General features: G+C 34.8%; 1 protein-coding gene across 1 annotated transcript in view; it reads right to left on the bottom strand.

The window, feature by feature from the left end:
• Positions 1-715: 715 nt before the first annotated feature.
• TRPA1 (transient receptor potential cation channel subfamily A member 1) overlaps positions 716-23,529 on the bottom strand; it is a gene marked incomplete at both ends in the record, with an annotated part of 36,328 nt that continues 13,514 nt past the window's right edge. The window contains 19 exons of the mRNA XM_082043781.1: positions 716-947; positions 2,873-2,970; positions 3,488-3,598; positions 4,944-5,012; positions 6,004-6,186; positions 6,317-6,446; positions 8,415-8,584; positions 8,794-8,883; positions 11,730-11,877; positions 12,350-12,420; positions 13,283-13,381; positions 14,710-14,769; positions 15,406-15,499; positions 16,370-16,536; positions 17,756-17,870; positions 19,240-19,404; positions 19,492-19,661; positions 20,948-21,048; positions 21,943-22,042. Of these exons, the coding sequence (XP_081899907.1) occupies positions 716-947; positions 2,873-2,970; positions 3,488-3,598; positions 4,944-5,012; positions 6,004-6,186; positions 6,317-6,446; positions 8,415-8,584; positions 8,794-8,883; positions 11,730-11,877; positions 12,350-12,420; positions 13,283-13,381; positions 14,710-14,769; positions 15,406-15,499; positions 16,370-16,536; positions 17,756-17,870; positions 19,240-19,404; positions 19,492-19,661; positions 20,948-21,048; positions 21,943-22,042 (2,373 nt within the window). The remainder of the gene's footprint in view (positions 948-2,872; positions 2,971-3,487; positions 3,599-4,943; positions 5,013-6,003; positions 6,187-6,316; positions 6,447-8,414; positions 8,585-8,793; positions 8,884-11,729; positions 11,878-12,349; positions 12,421-13,282; positions 13,382-14,709; positions 14,770-15,405; positions 15,500-16,369; positions 16,537-17,755; positions 17,871-19,239; positions 19,405-19,491; positions 19,662-20,947; positions 21,049-21,942; positions 22,043-23,529) is intronic.

Here is a 23,529-nt window from a genome sequence, read left to right as displayed (position 1 = left end):
GGTCAGTTTTTAGGTTATCAGGAAGGCCAAAATCACGTTAGCAGTATAAGGACAGTAAGTTGTAAATGACTAATGTTTAACTTGTCATTCTATTGTTGCTATATGCATGCCAGTACAAATGATCCCTCTGAGAACTGCATATAATTATCCACAAAAGAAAACAGTCCTTCCCCTGTTTTCATGACCTTTTTATTTCTTACCTTTCAGGCCTGATCCTGCAGTCCTTACTCAGCAAAACTTGCAGTGCAATCCATCAGGTTAGTTTCTTACTTTTTCTTTAAGCTACATAAAGTCCACTGGCTCACTCATAACATCTGAATACCAAATAATTACAGTTGAAATTTCTAAAAATTCGGCAGTTCTAAAAATATTCATAACAGGAAATATTGTAATTAAGTACAGACCTAAGAGCACTAGGGCCAAATCCAGAAACAGCTCTAGACAGAAGCCTTGGGAACTGTCAGAACAGCAAGGTTGGCATCTGGTGAGTTAGGCACTTTCCTGATTAGCCAGCCACTTCTAGGATCACAGTTTTGGATGTAGACACCTTCAGTTTCCTTAAATACTGTTTTGAGTACCTACATCCTTTTTTTGGATCTGGCCTTTTTTTATACTTGAATACATGATGTATCACATTAACATGATGCACAGACACTGAGAGAAGTGACCCTAAAGTAAAACAAAGTGATAATACAACATGATATCATAGTCATGTCTAGAAGAAGCTATTGTTCTTTTCTGTGCTTTGGTTACACGCATTTGTTTTAACAGCTTTTAACACTGTATCCCATTTACTATTCTTGTGTTCTAACTGCCTTTTCCTAAACTTGTGCTGAAATAAATCATTGCTGTCTTCATCCTCAGCCTCCGACACTATCTCCATTTTTTGTATAATAAGCTTAATGAGGTCATGTTGCTTTTCCAACAGTGTTGATATATCTTTGAGCCTGAAAAGAAAGAAAAAAGTATGCATAGAGCAGGCTTCGTAATTTGGTTTCAAAGGACATTTCAGTCATTAAAATCACAGGTGCAAAAGACCCAACAGTCCTCAACTTCACCCTCTACTGACAAAAATATTATCTGGAGTACCTTTAATTTTTCAAGTTGTGGTACTTTTCCAGGTTTCAGAAAATAGGATTAAAGAAAAAATTCTTGGTTCTTGAGAAAAATAATATTATATACTTAAGGTAAGAGCAACTTCGCTCTCAAAATAAATCTCTCAACAGTTCTGCCAAAAGTTTTTGCTATTGACTGAAGTAATCTGGCAAGAAAAAAGGGCCAGATTTACAATAGCAATTAAGAATCCACAAACATTTAGTGAACCTCACAACTACTTTAACAGCATAGGAGAGACAGTGATGAGGCACTTATTGATCTCTTTTTGAGTGCTGTCCAAAATGCAATTGATACAAACAAAAAGTTAACATCGGTTAGTATGACGCATACAGAACACAATATCCGTCATCTTTTATGAAAGAAATGGGAAATATGTCTAGAAACTGTCTTCATAATACTACCAAACAGGCTTTTCAGGTTTTTTTAAAACCTGTTTTTCAAAATGTCTCATGAAATTAGAACATGAAAAACATAGTGACTGAAAAGATTCTCTGTGAAGAACTGTTTGGGGCTTCTTTAGATGTGTGAAAACAACAAGAATTAAAATAGTGCAGCAAACAGTTAACATTAATACAAAGCAGAAACATCCCACCCCGGATCAAAAAACAAGAACATACACTCAGCACTGATTGCCACTGTCTTCAGTAGGAACTGAACTCTGTTTTGAACTCTGAGCATAAAAACAGACAAGCAACATAGTAAAACAAAGTTTTCAGCCAATACTTTCAGAGCAGTAAATATAACTTTCCATAGTGGCATGGCCCCAAGTTATTATACTCCAAATAATTTTCTAATTTTATAAAATGATAGTTTTCTTCCCTCTCTGTAGGGAAAAAAGAGGAGTATGTTTGATGCTGGTTTCTAATGTATTGATGTAGTATGGATTTGAAGAAAGTCTTGTTAAATGCCATGTTTTGCCTGTATCTGTAGGGTGTATTCTCACCCCTTCAACTCTTGCCAAGTCCTTTATGCAAAAAATACAGAATCAGAATCTGTGCAGGGAGAGAAAAATATAGTGTATTAAAAAAAAAAAAAAAAAAAAAAAAGAGAGGAAAGGAAAGAAAAAGAGAGAACAAAACAGCAAAAAAAGAGCAAGGGAGGGTGAGATAGAGTAGAGAAAGATTTTCGCAACGGTGTGTTCACAGAAGGCTTTTCTGAAACTATTCTGACTGATATGTTGGTGAGTAAGAGTAATAAGTACAGAAAATTCCTTCCAAGGGTCCAGGAAACAGATGATTTGTTCAAAGGGAAACCAGGACACCAATCCTTTTTTGGGGAAACAATCTGAAGCAGATTTACCATTGGACCAGTGGAAAGTTGGTTACAGATAGTGTAAATTTGCAAAGCAATTGGAATTACATCAATTGCGAGTTTAAAATAACCCTTGAAAACCTCCATACACAAACCTCTAATTCTGAAATGAAAATGCATTCTCCCCATTACTTCAGTTTACTTTAATGAGCAAACAAGCCTGTCCCCTTTCTCTTCCATTGGATAAAAATATTTCTCTACCGTACAAGTATTTTGAAGGTAAATACATTACAGAACATAAAATACTAAGTTACCATAGTGAGGGAGCTTACTTAAGGGCACTAGCTACATTGACTTTTACTTTTTAGGTACAGTATGGAGCTCTGGAAAAGTTGTTTCTGTTTTTGTTTGTTTGTTTTTTTTATTTTGTTTTGTTTTTAATAGGAGTATATTTGTAATATTGGTTCTACTTATTTTTACAGCAGTAAAATAATACAACAAATACCTGTACTTCTGCTTCAGAACTTCCAGTTCTAACGTTGTATCAGTGCTCTGTGCATCTGTGGTAGAGTCCTCACACCCAAAGCAATACTGGAACACGCTCTAAACAAAACATGGAACCAAAATGCAATCATATATTATAGTCTGATAACAGATTTAAAATCCCAAATAAATGAATGATAAAAGTCTCCCCACAGTGTTAAAGCTGTTTCTGTTGTGAAGTTATTTTTTGCATATTAAACACTTGTTTTGCAAAATTTGTTTAATCAGGAAATTCAGTTTACCAACAACAGCTGAAATGAAAAGTAAACAAATAAAAGAAAAAATGACAAATGGGAGTAATTCTGTTTTCTGTCTGAATAACTTCTGTAGCACATCTCACATTAATAAGTTACAGATCACTGAGAATGCAAACACTAATTATATCTGAATGAGTTAGGCTGCACTCAAACTGATTTATCATTTTCACTGGAGATAGTCGATGTCTAATCATGATTCCACTGATGTCAGTTAATGGTTGAGTCTTATTAATGCGATGTTCCTAGCAATCTCTGTACAAAGTAAGTCTATCATATCACATTTTAGTAAGAATTCTTTAGCCTAAGATTCACCATCTTACCATAAATCCACAGTATCTTGGCCTGTTGGGATACACAGTGATTGATTCCTGGTCCACCCGACTTAAGAACCAAAATGGCAGCTTCTTCTCCAGGTTGGTGTGAAGATTAACCTAAGCATAGTTTTGCATTCAGAACAAGATATATTCTCTTAAGATAAAGACACGTTATGTTGTGAAAATAACCATCATGTCATTATATTCAAAGTACTATTACTAGATGTCAAATCTCAGAAGATATCTGTGCTGCAAACAATGGTATAATATTTGAACAGTCCAGGCCAGACACTAAAAGCATCTAGTCATAGCAGTATTGAGTAACTCAGCAGAATTAATTACTCCACATATATATGCACTCTCACAATTAAAATGGCTTCAAAATTGAGCTAGCTCTTGTGCAATGGCTTGAATAACCCCTTAGTACACTGGGGATTGATGTATAGAATTACAGGGCAGAAATGTTCAAAAGATGGAATACCTATAGTAGCCATGGGTTTTAAAACCAAATAGTAATGGGAAAGAGGGTGATCCCTCTCTTTTCTGTTATGCTATATCCTTTTACTAGGTTATGGCAGAGTCAGAATAGATGCAAGTGGAAGGCCTGTGAGATAAGTTTTCCTTCGGGTAGAAACAAGTATGTTACATATGAATGTCCTTTCAGAAGATGCTACCTTTCCAGTCATTCTCAAATTGCTACAGAAATACTGAGCACAGGTATCTAAACAAACAAGATGTACAGTATAAACTTATTGCAGACAACTATAATCCTGTCAAACATACAGAAGGTTATATGATTTAAAAATATTTCATAGTACTGTCTGAAGCTGCAGGACACCATCCTTCCTGAGCATTCTGTTGGTAAAGAAATACCTGAAACAGGTAAAAAACATTCACTACTACAAGAACTGCCCTTATATTTCTGCTTTAGACATTTGTATCTCTAGCAAAAGAAATATCTCTTGGAAGGAAATATTTCTTTAGAACAGAATTCTCCAAATACATTTGAACTAAGTCAGTACAGCACACAATTTAAAGGTACGTGACTACCAGAAAGTATTTCTGAGCTATTCCTGTTCCTGAGTGTTCTGTCTGTGCACACCTCTCCTTTTGATTTCTGTGTACATTAGCCTTCTTTCCACTTCATCAATTCTCTTCTTAAAAGGCAACTCTCTAATTTCAAACATCGAATATACTGATTTTGAGATTCTGTTGTTGGAATAACTCATTGAACTGACTGTTCGAAAGTTCCTTAAAAATGCATTTGCTTACACATTTCCTTGACAATGACTCATAGGACCAAAAATGAGACTCAGAATAGGATGCCCGTGTTCACTAATTTGCTTTACAGAGATGTTAAAAATGTTAGGGATGTTGATGATAAATGAACTAATCATCTAAATGGTGTTCTAACAACAATATCTATTTCCTGTAGTTGGTGCTTCTATAGTATGCTACTTACCTGCATTGCAATCCTTTTGAGCGCAGCATATTTTTGTACTTCTGCTATGTCCCCAACAGCCAAACCAATCTAAAAATACCAACAAAGATTTCATTATGTATTTTTTCATAGTCTGTGATTTGAGTTGTATTTCTTATATTCATATTTAAATCCAAAATTTCTAGAAAGTTAAATTTATTTTGTTCCATGTGAATTTGGAAACATACCCCTTATAAGCATATTTGGAAAATCCATATCCGTAAGGCGCTAAAGAGCTACTTCAAAGATTCATCAAGAATAACACTCCTTCTTTCTGATTCTTTATTACTGCTCTTATGTTAAAAACTTGATCTCTTGATTGAACAGGATCAAGGCAGTAATAAATAACTTAAAAAAAAAATAACTTAGAAAACCTGAAACATTTGATTTACATTGCTCAGCTCATATAGACACCCGATTGCCTAAAAAAAATTGACATTGAATGGAGCATGGCTGAACATGTATTACATGTTTTCTGCCCTTCTCACCATTACCAGGTTTTCTGATTCTTTTTTTCAGGTCAGGCTAATTAGTTAGTTTTAACACTGCTGCTGACTGCTGGTTTGTGTGCAATGAAGATCTAGGTTTTGGTTTGTTTTGTTGTTTGTTTGTTTGTTGTTGTTTTTTTTTTTTAATATAATTAGATCCAGGTTATGTTACAGCAAGGCGTTGAACAATTAAGACTATACCTATGCTAGAAAGTACACATTTATCAAAGTAGTTCTTAAAATCTTTGTTCACTAATGTTCTTTATCAAGATCTCATAATAGTACAATGCAGCTCCAATTCAATTCCATCACAGGTACTACCTAAAGATTATCCAGAAGAACCCTGCAAGACTCAATTATGGGAAAACAGTCAGAACAGTAAACTAGAGCAAAAAAAAGTCCAAGGAAAGGCAAACTTTTAATATGTTATTGAAAATATCAATTTGTTAAATAATGAAGGAATGTCATAAATAAGCACTAAAGTAATTCTATATGCTAAAACTGTGTATATACCTGTGCTTATCCGCTTTTTATATATTAATTAGCATACTTACTAGCAAGTTCATAAGAAGGATTGGAATAAGCAAGGTAAATATAATGAGAACTGTGTAACTCAGGAATGGATATGGTAATTCATTGCTTAGTAATGGATCGAGGAATGCATCATGATAATTAATGTCTCCCAACATCATTGCAAATGTCTTCATTACAGAAAGCAGAGGTGTGCTATATGTTTGCTGCAAAAAAGAAGAAACACCAAAAACAAACAAAAAAAAGAACCGGTGAGATTTGTAAATAACCTCTTGAGATTTTTAGTCAAAAATAAAACTTATAAAGACAAAAAATTAACTGTGACATTCCACCAACCTGTGAACCCAACAGGACAAAGAAACTGAGTCCAAAGGCCAGTATCAGGAAAAAGAAAACAACAGCAATCCGAATCAAAGTCCTCAAAATTTCCCAGAACATCACAACATAGATGCCATAATTTTCAAATCTAGACAATGAGTAAACAGAACAGATATGCACAATTAAATATTGAGTTTCAAGTTTTTTACAGTTATTCATGTGAGGCAATAAGTAACCCTGATTTTCATATCTAAAAAGAGACATTTTGCCTGAGACATTCTGAGATGGTACAGAAATGTACTTTCACATCATAAAGAATGCAAGTGACCTTATTTACCGCAAGCCTAAACTACATAATTTTTATTTTAATGCACTAGAGCAGTACTTCTTCAAGATATTATTTTTCGTGAACAACTTCTACTCTCTCCATAGCCACAGAGAGTACAGTATTGTACACCTCTTGCACTTGGAATAATAACATTAGGAAATTATCACATTTTTTGCTGCTATTTGAAGCCAAATATCAACTGGCACAGTGATCCATCTAGCAGTCACAAGCCTGATTTTAAAACATTTTGCTTTTTATGACACTACAAAGTATGGAAAACAAGCCAACGAAAACAAACACATTGCTCAGGAAGAGAAGGGGAGTAGCACAGTTTTAAGGCACCTGTGTTTCCAACAACAGTCTGTCATCTGGCAAGCGTCTCCCATTCTTGGCTTACACAGAAACCAGATCTCAGAACATGCATTGTCATAAAGCAGATTAAGCTACTTTCCCCCCCACACCTGAACTTGGGAATTCATTTCTTCTGCCAGATTCAGGGACCAGATGAGTGTTTCATGCTACAACAGTAGCAACTGAGAAAATCTCTCCACAGGATTTTCCCCCTGAAATATTATGTGTGAGGCTGAAAAGATTAATCTGGAAGGAAAGCAAACCCTTTCTTCTGCTATTTATTAGGTATTTATCAGGCAAAACTCCCTTGAAGTCAATGGAGTTTGAAATGAGTTAGAAAAATTATGTGTAGGGTTCTATAGCTATACAAATGAAAAAAATATTCAGGCTGGGGAAGCTTTTCATCGAGCAGAAGAAGAAAGGTTGGGCAATCATTAATTTACTTTTTACTCCTTAGGTTCAACCCTCATTTTGCCCACAGCACACCAAAGAAGAGCTGCCCATTCATTGGTCATCTAAGGTCATGCACAAGTAGGAGGAGGTTTGCCAGCAGAGGCAGTACTATAAAGATACTCTCCATGACATTAACTCTGTTTACAAACCTGGTCCTTAAACATCTCAGCTACAGTAAAATGATCCTGAAATTAATCAGCAAATGCCAAGTTTGTCTGTCTGTCAGACCTCATGGGAGTGATTAGTGCATATATACGACAAGAATCAGAAGAGCATATAAGCAGTGTTATCACATACTGACATCCTTATTTTCTGAACAGCTCCAAATCATCATTTTCTTGCTGATCAGCCACACCTCATCTTTGTGCAAGGCTGTCCTGCTCAGGCACAAAGATGTTTAATTTATTAGCTGTAAGCACTACACCCGCACTACTTTTCCCTTCACTCAGCTCTCCCGCAGGCCATGACGTGTGGAAGCTATTGTACCAGTGACAGCATTAAGATCATTAATGGCAGTAAACAAATCTAGTTTCAATTAAAGAAGTAATTTCCTCCATTATAGTTCTTTTACAGGACACTATGGTTTAAAAATGTGGGGTGTGCCATTTAATCTGTAAAATAATAAGAGAATTCACCTTCTCCCATGTGTTACTTATAAAAATAGACTTCCTTTTGCCTCTTGTAATTAATTTTTTAAGTGAAAGTCTATACAGTATCTATACAGTCTATATAAATGTGGTGGCTTTGCTTACTTAAATCTTGTTATTTCCTTAGTTGCCATAACACATGCTGTGATTCTCTACAAGAAAAACACTCAAAACCACTTTACAGTTCATTAGGTTAAAAAATTCCTGTGGTCCTCATCTTGAAACTTGCAAACCAAAAATATAGGGCTATCAGACTTGATCAGTCATGGTTTAGGATACATAAAATATCTGAAAATATTACAAGTATTTTATTATAAAGCATGTCAATAACTTTTACCGTTGAAGGTAAAGCAAGAAGTTCATCCAAGACAAGTATACAGCAATTGCTCCACATTCCCACTGCAAATGAGCTGGTGTATTAATAAATAAAGAAGACACAAAAATTATGCTTGTAGTATAAATTGTCCAGTCCAGTAGATTGGAGTAATCCAACAAATATTTCAATTTCTAGGATTTAAGAGAGACAGATACATATTTACAAGCCATGCATCATTAAAGGACTGAATACCATAAACTATTTAAATCCTCTTCTCACTTTTAGTCTTATATAAATTGGTATTTCCCTTTTAATGAGGGAAAATTAGATTTATTTCAATATCACACAAACTGCTATGCAAGCACACTGTCTGATTAATGTTATTTCTTGATGTATTTACCTGCTGAATGAGCTGAAATATTTCTTTGCAGATTCCCAGTAAACTCATAATTAAAACTAAACACATACACACCCTTGTGAAGTATGAATTCTGAAATAAAAATCAGAGCAGAAAACAAATTAGAAATTACTAAGTGAACATTTATTTCAGCTCTACCTACTACAGATAGAGGGTGTTTCAAAAAGATGGATCAAACATGTTAAAATTACACAAAAATTTGCAGTTTAATGAGTTATCAGGTTTTAGGAACCTTTTTATAAATGCTCTGTGTTCCTTCCACCTGCTGCATGGACTGTAGAGTTTCATTCATGTGCAGTTTGTGGTTGCAGAGATTTTGTGATTGGGTCCATCTTTTAGAAACACCATGTATATTATACTGCCAAGTTCAGAAAGTCTGTTAGCTTGCTTCAAATAAACTTACTACTACCTAAATTCTGTTTTACTAATATTTATTGTGAATTCTGTATCACGTGTATTGTGTTTAAGTTATTCAAACCAGGTAAGACAGTCTGTGCATTCCCATGATAAATAGTTGCGGTGCAGCTTCTGTTAGTATTTGAGTTTGGGAACTGCAGTACTTATGCCTCAGTTAAAGTATATTTTGCCACTGGATGAACATAAAGACAAATTCTGTTGTCCATAACTTCACTATCATATTACAGTATCTGGAATGGAAACAGAAGTCTCTGGACAAATTGGAAGTCCTGGCATCCTTACGTGGCTGCTTTCTTTGATGTCTCCCTTCATAACTAGCATAGGCAAAGAATTTTTTCTACTGGCATAGATAACAATGGTGAATTTAATCTTTATTAAATAACTTGTAGAGCTAATTCCCCACCTGAGGCTTCGTTAACACACAGGCAGATGACAAATTCACTTTTCAGTGGTGCTGCCGTACACATCAGCATTTGCCAAGTCACGTTGCCCCTTTTTAACCTGGGCTCCCTATAGAGCTGGCATCCCCACTCCATTCCCATTACTGAGCCATGGGAACACTGTCTCCTCCAATGCATGACATTTCATGGACGCTAGTGTTGCTCTGGTCTCTCAGGCAGCACCTTCACGGCTCCTGTTCAGCGCAGTGCTTCCCCATCAGCTGGCATTGCTCCTCGCTGAAGGACAGGACTCCCTCTTCCAACTATGTTTCTTCCACCCAGTTTCTGATGATTCATGGAGCTGGATCGGTCTGAGTCATTCTCTGTCTGCTGTACGCAGCTCCTGTCACTGTCCTGTCTTCCACCAGGGAGGTGAGTGAGTTAGTGGAGTGTGAATTCTTCCAGTCCTGATGGTTCTTCTGGCTTCTGAATGTTTGAGAATCTCATACCTACTGGGCTGGACGTGTGATTCTCCACACTTTTTCACATATCAGGATATCCTCATGAACCTTTCATAACCCTTGAGTTTATTTTATTTCATATTTCTAGTAGCATATTCTTTTTGAGTTTCTTTTTCAGTTTGATTTTTCTCTCCCAAAAGAACTGTAAAATATTTTCTTGCCTCTGTTATTTTTTTTCTTGCCATAATCATTTGTTTTCATGATAAAATCACTTATTTGAAATGGATCATTTGAGAAGTTTGCCACACAGCAAAATCTTGCCTCCATTAACACCAGTGTGTTACTGTTTCAGGGCTAATGGCGCAGGTATCTCTTCTCAGAATATCTCACTCCATGTCATGGAGACAGAACTCTGTGAGTGTCCTGCCCTTCAAATAGACACAGGAGTGTAACACTACGTGTGAGTTGTACTCACAGGTTCAATAAACAGCAGAACTTGCAGTTCCTTCTCTGGAAGCCTAGTAAGGCTCAGCTTAGGGACAACACAGCATTCTCAAAAGACAGAACACTGCTTAGCTTTAACTGTGGGAAGAAAGCACTTACAAATGGACACCAACCAGTTGCACCAACATGTCTTTCTTTTCTAAAGCCTCATACTCCTGTAGTGGTGGACCTGGCAAGTCTAACTTCTTCAGTTCACTATCGTGTCCTAATTATTCCAGTTTCAGCTTCTGAAAAAAGTTTGAGCTTTGTCTCTTAGCAAGTCAAAAGTATCTATGGAGGACAGGCTTATCCTGAGACAAGGTTCATGCTTGTTTGCTTTTCTTATGGCCCCATCGTTTTCATCCAATGCATATAGTGAATGTGACTGGGAGACAAACATTCAAAAGTCACTATGATGCATATGTACTTTGCTGACAAATAAAGTTTTTCATTTTGAGACATCGTAATTCCAAAATGGGGATATATCATTCACATGTTGGCAGAACACCATTTTTTCTATTTTTCTCTTTTAAGTTTATAAACAGGGATTATAGAAACAAACAAACAATATACTTAAAAACCTTTAATGGCATTTTCTATCCATATATGACTAAATTCTGCTCTTTCATTTTTGACTACTGTTATACACAAGGTAGCTATATACAGACTGGAAAAAATTGTTCTACCTTGGCCTCATAGTTTATGAACATAGTGAAGAAATACTGGGCCTGCAAAGGAAATACATAATACAGGCAAAGTAAGCTGTATTTGAATACCCCAAACCACTTTATTAGTGACTACCGTTTCCATGTAAAATTTCCATTTTTCTTGGTTGAAAATATAAAGGATATAAAAAGCTAAAAATCCACTGTTTTCTGTCTTTTCATAGTTAAACACACATTAATCCTTTTTCTTCAACACTGAAGAAATATTCACTTCAGGGAAGAAGTTGAAGTAATCATGTACCAGATGTGAAACTTTTAGTAAAGATTAAAAATAAGAAATGAGAACTGAAAATTATCTACAGAAGTTGCTGCTGAATGTTTAAAAATATTAACTTCAATTCTATTACTTGTAGTTGCTAAATCATAAATAATTCTAGAAATTATTTAAATAAACATATGTTTTTTAATATAAAAATCTTAAACGTATCGTATCTAGTAAGAAAACTCAGTACCTCATATTCTAATGGTCTTGCTTCATAGATCTCTGTTCCATTCAAAGGTTTTCCCGGCTGTATGTGAGTGACCAGAAGAGTCAGCGGGATGAGACCAAGAGAATATATGCCTAAATTCATTAGATGTGCTCGAAACCCATAGGCCATCCTTGAAAGTAAGAACATTAAAGTTACTGCATGTCACAAATTTAGAAGAACATGCATTCAAATGTAACAGTCAACAATGTTTTCAAGATGAGGAAATAAACATTGCTTTTAACTTCCTTTTGTGATGAATGTGCTCATGGAACTTCACGTGGACAAAAGTCTATCAGTCATTCTGAAATACTGTTCCTCTTCTTTTTAACTTGTCAATCCTATTATATACTTTTGCAATAAAGTGGAAACAAAGATAGCAGTTGTCTTTGCTGTAAATATCAAAGAATCATTACTAAATTCTAAGCTACATTTTATAGGATAATCAATCATCAGCATACTCTAAATATGCTTATGAAAGGTCACATGGAAAAAACATTTGCTTCAGTCAATACTATAAATATGTACATCCTAGTAAACAACTGTCAGGCACAATAACTTTGATCCTGACATGCAATATTTTATGTACATTAAAATACACCTACCATTTCATAAGCAAATACTCTTTACACACGGGATGACTGAGCAGCTCCATGCGATTGTGGCGTACCATGGCCTACGAAACAAGAATGTAGAAGGATCAAAGTTATCTCATCTAGCTAAGTGCTTACAGAACTGGCTAGGTCACCTTCTTTACTTGAATATTAGCCCAATGAAAAGTAAAATTCCTGTAAAATATTGCAGATTTCTTCTGTATATGCACTCCAGCCCAAAGCTGCTGCTGTCTCTTCTCCTCTGCTGCTCTGTTACTCTATTTCAAGCTTTAAAAAATAACTGTACAGAAACAGCATATTTTGCCAAAAAATAAGACTGAACATTACATGATTTTTCAGGAGCAAACACTTTGCCAACTATACATGTGAGATGACCAAGCTTTTTGAGTTACATTTACCTAGAAAATATTTATTTATTATTAGACAGTATACCAAGTCTAATTGCTGACATGAAGCTCAAAAATTAATCAAATTAAGGCAGAAAGGTTGTTCTGTAAGCACTTTCTGACAAAAATAGTCAGTGTGCAAGAACAGAAAATTTATTTTAGGCACAGAAAATATTTTGCAGTTAGCATATGCAAAAGGGAGTTTTGTCAGGCTTTTCAATGCATTGCATTCCAGTACATGGACACTATTAATACAATGACTGGAGTACGGTATTCTTTGATGTATTACCTGCATTTCCAGCATGCTGTCTTGAAACCTGTGTAGTTGTTTAAATAAATTGACATTTTTTATCTAAACCTAAGATAAATGTCATAATACTTATTAGTTAGACTACAAGAATTTTGTCACATTCTTCATTCCAGTATACTTTAAATATACAGTTATAGGTGTTGGAAAAGAAATATTATGATAAAAACCCAAAGTCCTTGATTTTATCTAAAGCAAAACAGAGGGGAATGATGTCACAGAAGAACTCACATTTAAAGTGGTAAGTGGTTCATAGAAGATTTCTTCACCTTCCTTTAGTTTCTTGTTAAGTGTCAGAGGACACTGAAGATATCTGAAGTTATATTCAATCTGAATAATAAACATATGCCAGTATTTAAATGTGATGAAACTGATAATCTAAGATTGAGACAATTGGCTTAACTTTTAAAATGTTCTCCTTTAGAGGAAAAAAAAAAAAGCATATTGTGTTAAAGCAATGAGAACACTGATGTTTACTAATTGTTAATCACTCTGCCAGTGAACACATGCCATCAAGATACACGTCTGTGACTGTAAAATTACTAAACACGTAGCTATTTTTCATTGTAAAATAAAAAGTACACATTTCTTCTTTAAATATCAGTTTAAAAATGTTATTCTGATAGGCAATTTGTTTTAATATTCACTTCGAATAAAAGGTTGTTTTTAAAAGTTGTATGGCTTTGATAACACAATATAAAGAAACTGTAGCAAAAAATTTGCAATTCTTGTTAGTGATTTGGACACAATCCAATGTAATAATTCATAAGGAGGTTTTCAAAAAGATAACATAACTGTAGAACATTCATATCTCCTTAGCACTGTGAAAGCAATTTACTGCTTAAGATTTTGGAAAAGAATTTACAAAAAAGAAACACATTGAACACTGTGAATTATTGATGACAAGTGTACTATTTATGATACGCATGCTTTTGATATGTATAAATAGATACTATGTCTTCTACCACTGTTATCTTGAAATATACATAACCTTGGATACCTAGCTTGATTGCAAGAGTTAACACAGCAAAGATAAAGTCTATAGATTGCTCAAGTTAAATGTTAAATTTGTTAAAATGCACGAGCATGACGACTACAGAAACCAAACTTCAAAACTGTTTGCAGCCCAAAGGATAAAATAAGATCAGTCACCTGTGTTTTCTGTCATACAACCTTGTCATACACGTTAAAGTATACAAATTGTATACTTCCAAGCTTTAAAGTCAAAAATGTGTTCATTTCAGTGTCACACAGGCAATAAAGATAATTAAATCAGTGACTTTGCTGAGAACAACAAGAAAAAAGAGACTAATAGTTGAAGATAGCTAGTATCTGTGAAGTGCTTTTTAAAAATCTTTCTAATACTGAGGAGTTTTTGCCAAAGACACATTAAAAGCAGATTCAAATACAGTTATTGATTAATAACTACTGAATTATCCATAAATCAAGTATTGGCTGATTTTAATTTACCAACTACAGATTTATAATTGCAACCATAGAAAATATTTGAGGCATTACAATGTAGTCCAGTATTAGTAACTGAAAGCCACATTGATGATTTTCTAATTTAATTATTATGCAAATAATGTACCACTACTAACATTCCATCCTGAGAGCACAAAATGTACTGTCTTCGCAATTTTTTTTTATTCACTTACGTAAAAGTCTCGACTGGTTTTTTCCTCTGAAGACTCAATTATACAGTTGTCCAAAACCAGCTGTGAAGATGAACAGAAAAGTGAATCAATGTGATATAGATAACATTCATCAGGATTGTTTGCACCTGAAGAAAATGACCTTCAAATACAGCAGTCATCTAACAGAAGTGATGATTCAGTCAGATTTTATGGTGTATGATTCCAAGACATAAAATTCCGTGTAGGATTTAAATAATGAAACTATGTGGTTCACAAGGCTACATGTTAGTTTACAAGTATAAAATGTGAAGTGTTTATGAATACATTCATACCAAGCCAATTGCTAGATTAAGAAAAAGCTTTTCTGTACTGCCATTTAACGGTTATCTCAGAAGGTGAAAATATCTCAAATGGTTTTGAACCCAGTTCTCTTCTGACTTTCATAATTCCTATACTACTTTTCATACTACTTTTATACTCTTAGAACTCCGTTGACATCAGGAAGATAAGAATTTCTCTAACACCGAAGAAATTAAAATAGGCAACCTGAAACTATGACTAAAATACAATTAAATAAATTTGTGAATGTATATTGTTTCTGTTTTATAATAATACACATTAGTGTATGTAGCACTAGAAAAGCAATAGCAAAAGCTATTTTGTAACTTAAGGGGTATTTTTGTGTAGTCATTTCTTCAAGATGTGCACAAAACTTACTTTAAATGAATCAGGAAGATACTCAACCATTTCCAGCAAAGGACACTTATTGGCACTAGAAGAGTGAGAGAATGCCACAACAGCTTCTTCCCATCTGCAAAAATCAGTTGAGATAATGGAAAATTAATTAGCTGCTTCTCTTTTAAATTAACTACTTTTAGATTATTTGAGTTTTATTTAAGGTATTATCTTGCAAATCACAATATGTAACAAGTTTACTAACCTCAACTGGAAAATGAGCTGTTTGAGGAGTAATTGAGTATTATTCTGGATGCCTCTCTGATCCATTTTAAAATCTCTTGTCAATTAAACAGAAAAGTATCAACTACACTAAGACCTTCTGAAAAATATGAAACTTGAACTAAAGCCGGAATCTTGTGTTTCAAGATTAGGCAAGTAATTATAAACACACTAAAATACTAGCAGTGTTCCTGAAATTCTTACTAAGAGGCAATGGTGCAACATTTTTATTCCTGAAGTGGGGCTTAACTAGACCGTAATATAAAATATTCTAAACTGCAGTTGAACTGTCACAGTTTTAAATATTTGCAACATATTTTAAACAACAATTTTTAATTACATCTCTTGAATGGCATCAGTTACACTTACATTTTGATTAAAATTCTGTAGGTATCAAAGCATTATGCGACAGACTCAAATTATGTATGTAAGAATAGGGAAGACATGGGAAGAAATACTTATTTCTAATGTTTTCTATGTGGTTTTGTTTTAACAGAATGGGAATATACAATCTAATATGGAAAACGACATGCCACCTTTCTGATGTCCGTTCCAATTATGTCATTTTTTATTTCATCTCACTAGAACAAAACATAATCTCTGGAATTTTGAAATATGTCCTCAGTCTTATTAAACTACTGGTTTTCAGAAAATAATCTCAGTTAAAAGAACAAAACAAATACAAAACAAAATAAATTCAAATCCCTTTTATTGTGTACCTTACCTTTTATGCAAAATGACAGCAGACACTACATCTTTCCTCCTATTGTGTATTGCTTCATGGAAAAAAGAAGCCACAGCTTTGTTGAACAGAATTTTTGCACCGTAGTCAAGAAGTAACCTTACTGCCTTTGCATGTCCTTCTCTTGCAGCCAGGTGCAATGCTGTGTTCTGCACAGAAAAGTAGCACAGTGATGCATGCATGAGAATCATTTTGGTCCTTTCCCATGTTGAAAAGCTACATGCTATTCTGACTTGCAAGACCTGAATACTTTTACTAGCATCATTAAAAAACAGAATATTGTCACAGAGATTCTGATAGAGACTATAGATAATCTTTATACTTATGGCTCTGGTAGTGCTAAATTTGAAGAGGAAACTTAGAAGTAGGTAAGGAAGGCCAATTCATTAGTATGTTTTTATGGAAGTCACAAATAGGTAAAAATGATGTTATCTGCAGATATAGAAGTCCTGCATTTAATAATCAGGAAGAGAAGCATTCAATTATATCCAGGCATGCTCATTCAAACAAATCTGCAAGAAAACCTGCAGGTAGAGTTTCAAAAGAGGAACATCTTTGGTATTTTCATAAAAGTAACACGAGTGGCTTAGGAATCAAGTCACACTGAAGGTGACCTTTCAAAGCCTTCCCAACCCACTCAGATTTTTCTGAGGGAAATTAAGACCTAAGCATTGGCATCTCATTGATCTCTAGGTAAGATTTGTTCCTAATCTAATAATTTAAATGAGTTCAACACCAGTCCTCAGAGAAACCAGCAACACCTTCTGTGTTGGAAACTGAATAGTTCTTTAAAATGACCACTGTGTGTTTTCTGCTGGGGAACTGTTAGGCGGGTTCATACAAGAGTTCTCCAGTCCAGGAAATGGATTCTGTCTTGACCCAACAGATACCGCATTTGTCAAAACTTTAGAGCAAGATATAGAAAGAGCTGTATCTGCTGGACATTGCTGTGCAGAATAGACATATTTAAAACAGTATGTTAATGAGCTATAGTTGATGCTGGTTTTTAATCTGTGTAAGCGCTTTAAATTTAAATTACCACTGTTTGTTATACATTGTTAAACTACTCTTGCATTGTAAAGAGGGCAAGAGGGATATGTCTAACATACGTGCTCAGGATTTTATATTTTCTATTATGCTATTTGCTTTTTTTTTTGATCTCCCACTTATAAGAATTGGATAAAAATTTCAGCAATCATATATTATTTATTCAGCAATAAGCTTTAACAGTGGTGCAATATAAAGATTTTAAATCTGCCATAAGTAATGAAAGGCAGCACACAGTGGAAAACTGCTAATAGCATACCAGTACCATTTGGTCTAGAAGTAATAGCAGACAGAAACAAATAATGTTCTGTGAACACATACCCCTTCTTCATCCACTCTGTCGGTACACTTCACATTAGTATCCAAAATGATCTGCATTGTGCGAGTGTATCCGCCAAAGGCAGCATGGTGCAGAGCTGTCCAGCCTTTATAATCACTTATATGTAGCAGTATAAAATTAGTAATTATACATGGAAAACTTTTTACAAATTTAAAGTAAATATAAATGCCTTCTCCTCTGACTCAAATCTCTTTTCTTTGGCATGGTTTCTGCAGAGATATCCGTGCCTTCTGTCAACTATTATGTGATTATCAATGCATCATTTGGAAGTAAAAAGTTCAACTCAATAACAGTATTTATGTCTCCCTCTATCCTTTCTTACCTCTCTATATTTCTCTATACATCTGAATTGTGTCCATTTTCTTATATGTCTCTTGAAAATTACACAAATGCTTGCAATATTTTGTTACTAATACTTGGCTGGCATACTAATACAATACTACTAATACAATACTAATACAGGTCTGGCATAGATCATAGACGTATTATGGAATTTTGCATTTAAAGACAGTGAATATACAAAACATTATAAGCACACAAATCTATTCCTATTAGTATTACTTCTTCTTAGTAGAATGAGACTTACTCAGCCTTTTATAGCATAGAACCTACTGGGACATTTCTTTCAAAAAGACCAGGTTTAAGTCTAATTTAAGCCAAAATACATACACATATACATTTGTGCACATAGCTATACATACTTACATATATATTTACTTATTTATGTATATTATCATCTCTGTCCTTGCTAGGTGTACTAGTCTAGCTAAGGACACTGGAAATAAAGGGTTTGACAATAGTCCATTTAGTGAAGCCACTGCAGTCACAAATAACAAACGTAAGACAGGTCTGTTTGCTAAAGGATCTCCTCAAAACACTTAAGCCCCCAGCTCCAAGGTGTAATTGCAGTGGACTTGGACACACAGGACTTGAAAGTTAAAGCTCTAGACTGTACCTTGGAAACAGGACTCTAACCTTTTGGTAGTTTTGGCTACAGGTGTGGGCATGGCAGCTTTTGTGGAGCTGCCAATGATCTTTAACCTGAAACCAAGACTCAGAGTGCAAGGCAAGTTGCCTGTGAACCACCAATCCTAAGAATCTCTATTCAAGCCTATAAGTGAAGCTGACATGATTATAATATTTCCAAACCATTTTTTTTTTTTACATCAAAAGGTTCAATATTCTTCTCTCAGCTGGATTTAGAGAAACCTCAGTTTCCCCAGTTTCAGAAGTCTTACTTTACAGCTAGCCATGATTCTATGTGTCAGGCAGAAAAAAGGCACAATCAGCTTAGTTTTAAAAATATTTTACAAATATGCTCTTATATATTTATATTTGCATATATTCATATATTTTTTCATATTTTGTATTTACATTCATATTGTATAAACTTCCCAGCAGATGGACATAAAATGCAGGGCGGTAGCTCTTTTTTGCCTTAATGAATGAAAATCTGTATACTTACCAGAGAAAAAGGGCCCCTCTCTTCAGGAGAAACTGAACTACCTTCTCATGACCATTCTGGGCTGCCAAATGAAGGGGAGTCATTCCCTTCTTATCACCTTCATTCAAAAGTCTTGTGTCTTTCATATCTCTTATAAGTCGTTGACATGTATGGATGCGCCCATAGCTTTGAAAGATAAATATGTAAATGAATGTCAAAGAAATTCAGATGGAAAATTGGCATTGATTTCATTGCCTAGACTGCAATACTAACCTGGCAGCAAAGTGCAGTGGTGACTTCTTGTCCCTGCTCTTAGAGTAGATGGAAACGTTGAGGCTGAGTAAATTATTTACAGAGAGGGCCACACCCTGTCTGCATGCATAATGCAAGGGAGTGCATCCTTCATTATCTTCGTCCACTACGAGATTTTTAATATGTTCCATCTGTTACCCCCCAAAAAAACCCCAAAAGCACAGAATTACATTTATATCATTAATGCCCCACAGCTTCTAATAGCTTGTAACAATAGCATTAATACTTAAAAGCAGTATCTAAAAATAATAAACAAACTTTAGGAAAAGTAAATTTAGCAACGATAAGCATTTAATGTCTGCTGGTTCACCATTTTTCAATAAACTACGGTTTGAAGAACACAGCAGTTTGCCACTCTGCACCCTTAACTGCAATCCATCCACAGTACAAATGCATTACGGGAGATTCTTCTTTGCTGCCATTCAACCACAGCACTCATTGCAATCAGCAGAAGGCTTGTATAGAACATAAGGGTGGTCTATATTCTGTATTCAGTAGCAGAACTTCTGGCTGTCAAGAACCAGCCGTACACTGGTTTACAGTGCCATTTTATTTCCCCTGTTTCTCTTTCTCATCTTCATTTTCCTGTTTTTCCTCCATACCTTGTATAACAACATCCTATGTGTAGCCTTTTTAGAGCAACTAAAAATCTCCTTCCCTGGTCTACTTCACTCCTTTGTCTAAATTATTAGTGTGACAAATGACTAGAAAATCAATGCAGACAACTGAGAGTTATCACTGGTTTAAAACTGATTCTCTACATCAGCTGAAAAGGGAAGTTAAATCCACTCTGCATTACTAATCAAAGTTGCTTACAGATTTCAGCAGATGTAGTAAGATCAGTTATACTTGATTCACATTTAAAAAAATGCTTCTGGAGCTCTGGAGCCTAGCAAATTTAACTCTTTCAGGTGAGCCTGGCCCTAGCAGTATGAATGCTTCACCTCAGCATAGCCAAATACAAATCCATGTCTGAAATCCTTTTCAAAACTAAATCCAAGTCTTCATTGCAGTCCAGTTCACAGAAAGCACCTGTAGAATATGCTGTAAGCTGTTTAAATCCTAGAATTTGATAGAATATGAATGCATCCCATAGCCCTACTGCATGCAAGCTGGGAAAATATAAGTGAAAAGTTCTATATTTTATTGCCTACCTCTTGAGCTATTCAATCCCCCAACAGCAAAATAATTTATGGGATTTTGTTATTCCTTTGCCTGGCAATAAGAAAACTGTATTATTGGCTTTCAAACGTTTTCATGAGAGATATTTACCTCTTCAAATTATTTTCTGTGACACCAGGCAACGTAACAAGTACCACAAACTTTTACAAATATTCCACAATAAAATGGTAGTTGTTTTTTTCTTCACATTTTCTAGTAAGGGTAGCAGGAAGACACAATTTGATGCTTACTGTACCTGCAGAAATTTCTCATTCAGATGCTGCAATCCTCCAGGTTGCAATACCGTCAAATGCAAGAAATTCCGACCCAGATGATCTTTTAATGATACATTTGCTCCTAGATAAATATGGAAATAAATACCAGCAACTTCAAAACTGCTGGCCCCTGGCACTAACTGGTGGTGTTTAAGACAAAGAAACAAATGTTGAACAAACATGTTTATAAATCTATAAAATAACAAATATTATATCAATTCAACAATATAACATATGATTTTACTTACAAAAAAACCCCACTGACACTCAGATTTCACTGTTATCTCAAGTGCGTATGCATTTTATATTTCGTTGCAGCATTAGCATTTATGTGGGGCCTTTTCATTCAGAGATACCCACAAATCAGGAGACAATTTAAAGATGCAGGTAGTCACCTCTTCTCATATTTTAAAGTTGCAACCTTGTAACAGCTTCAAAACTTATTAACAAATTAACAAAGTTCTTATTAACAAAATCAGTTATGTTACTATTAACAAGAGGAAATAGAGTAACTATAATGAGCTTGCACCAAAAGTGCTGCAATTGAAAGATATTGCTCATTTTCAAGGTGTCTGTGTTTACATAAAATCACAGCTGACACTTGACATATGGGCTTTAATACTTAAAGACTGCTGGTATAAAAGATGACTCTGTGTAAGTGGTGTAGTTATTCCGCATTATTTTGTGAACTGCTGAGGAATGCAGGGATGGACTGCCAGTGCCACCTCTACCTTGAGAAGCCTGACACATGGCACACACGTTTCTCTACAGCCTCTTCACTCTGTATTAAAAAGGGTGAAACCATCACCATAATTAGTCTTTATCTCAGGGGATACCAGCACTGTGCAGCTGTTTAGGTCAACTGTTCCTGGACTGTATGCAGCAGTACTGAATTGAAACTGAGAGGAAAGTTAGTCACAGGTTTAACACTTATGAACCCTGCTGAAATGAAGTATAAGCATATATTCTTTTTTACCTTTTGAGAGCAGTAAATTCACAATTTTCCATGATGCACAGGAAGTGGCCAACAGAAGTGGGGATCGACCTTCTATGTCAACACTATCAATATTAGCCCCCTGCAATAAAGAATTTCAAGTTTATCATGAATAACAAATAAATGGAATTTTAAAATGGTGCTGCTCTTTGTAAGCATACCAGAATTACAGGCATTCTGGTAACTCCAGGTAAGTTCTAACTATCAGCCACAGCCCAGTCATCTATATATATGTAAATTTAGACACCTAAATAATAGTGGCCTACTTCTAGGTATACTGAACTCACAACTCACGGTCTTTTGTTAGAGTACCTTTCTATGCATTTAAATGCTCAAAATATTTAATTCTAACTTGAAAATACTGGGATTGAAGCTCTGAAAAAAAACACAAAAATTGCAGCCCTTTTGAATGACATGGTCTTACCTATCAAACAATTAACAGAACAAGACCCTTCTAAACCTCTACGCCAGGGGTGTCAAACTTATTTTCACTGGGGGGCCACATGAGCCTCACAGTTGCCTTTAAAGGGCTAAATATAATTTTAAGGCTGTATAAATGTAGCTACTCCCCTGCTCTATGCTAGACGAATACTGTTCAAGAAGTAATGCATCCAGAGACTAGCATAGTTCCATCTGTGTAGCTTGATCTATCTTCACTTTCTATTCTTCTTCATCATCTATATAAGACAAGTTAATTTTGACCCAAAAGAGCTGTATCAACAGCATACACATTTTTATTCTCCAAACTCAAAGTTTTTGATATGACCTTTCTCCTTAGGGGAAGCACAAGGACTGGAATGAGATATTCTGGCAAAAGCCCAGTTTTGCTGTTTTGTCTATTTTTGCACAAGTCGCATATTGCCAGGTCATTGTGTTCACTATGCTCACAGCATCACTGTGATCGTATCAGCAAAATACTACGAGCATAAACATATTTATTTAAAAATCCCACCAATGAGAGAGTATGAAGATTCAATTAAATTACCCAGTAAGAGGTATGTTTATTTTATGATGTTTGAGATATAATTTTTCTAGATATTGAGTTGCTAATCAAATTGGCTGAGTTGAAAAAAAGTACACAAAAAGAATCTATTTTATTTCAGGTAATATCCAAAGATCATTGAAAAAAAAAATCAATGGGAGTTTTTCTATTAACTTCCATCATCTTTGGATCCAGTCCTAATACAAGAGAGAATTAGTCATAATCATGAGCAATATTTACTTTATAGGACAATAAAACTTGTAATGCAGTAACATGAAACATTTAATAAAGGTACAATGATTACCACAGAGAACAGGAAGCTTCCAGTGTATGTTGATGAAATGTTTGAGAATAACACATGAGGATCGTTTCCCCAGTTACATTTCTACAAGGTCAGACAAATCTCTTAAAAATGTTCTTATTAAAATTATTCAAAGAAACAGAAACCTTTTTTATCCAAGTGGTTCGTTCATTTCAGTGAATGCAGGAGCAGCAATTTCCAGTTAATAAATCTTTAATCACCTTCCTTCCAGCTAACATCATTGCTCAGCCTTCAGCAAAATTAAGTCAGCAGCATTCATCATTAT

The sequence above is a fragment of the Streptopelia decaocto genome (genome assembly GCF_964273445.1).
Source record: "Streptopelia decaocto genome assembly, chromosome: 2".
Classification (NCBI taxonomy): Eukaryota; Metazoa; Chordata; class Aves; order Columbiformes; family Columbidae; genus Streptopelia; species Streptopelia decaocto.
This window is presented reverse-complemented; position numbering and strand designations above follow the sequence as displayed.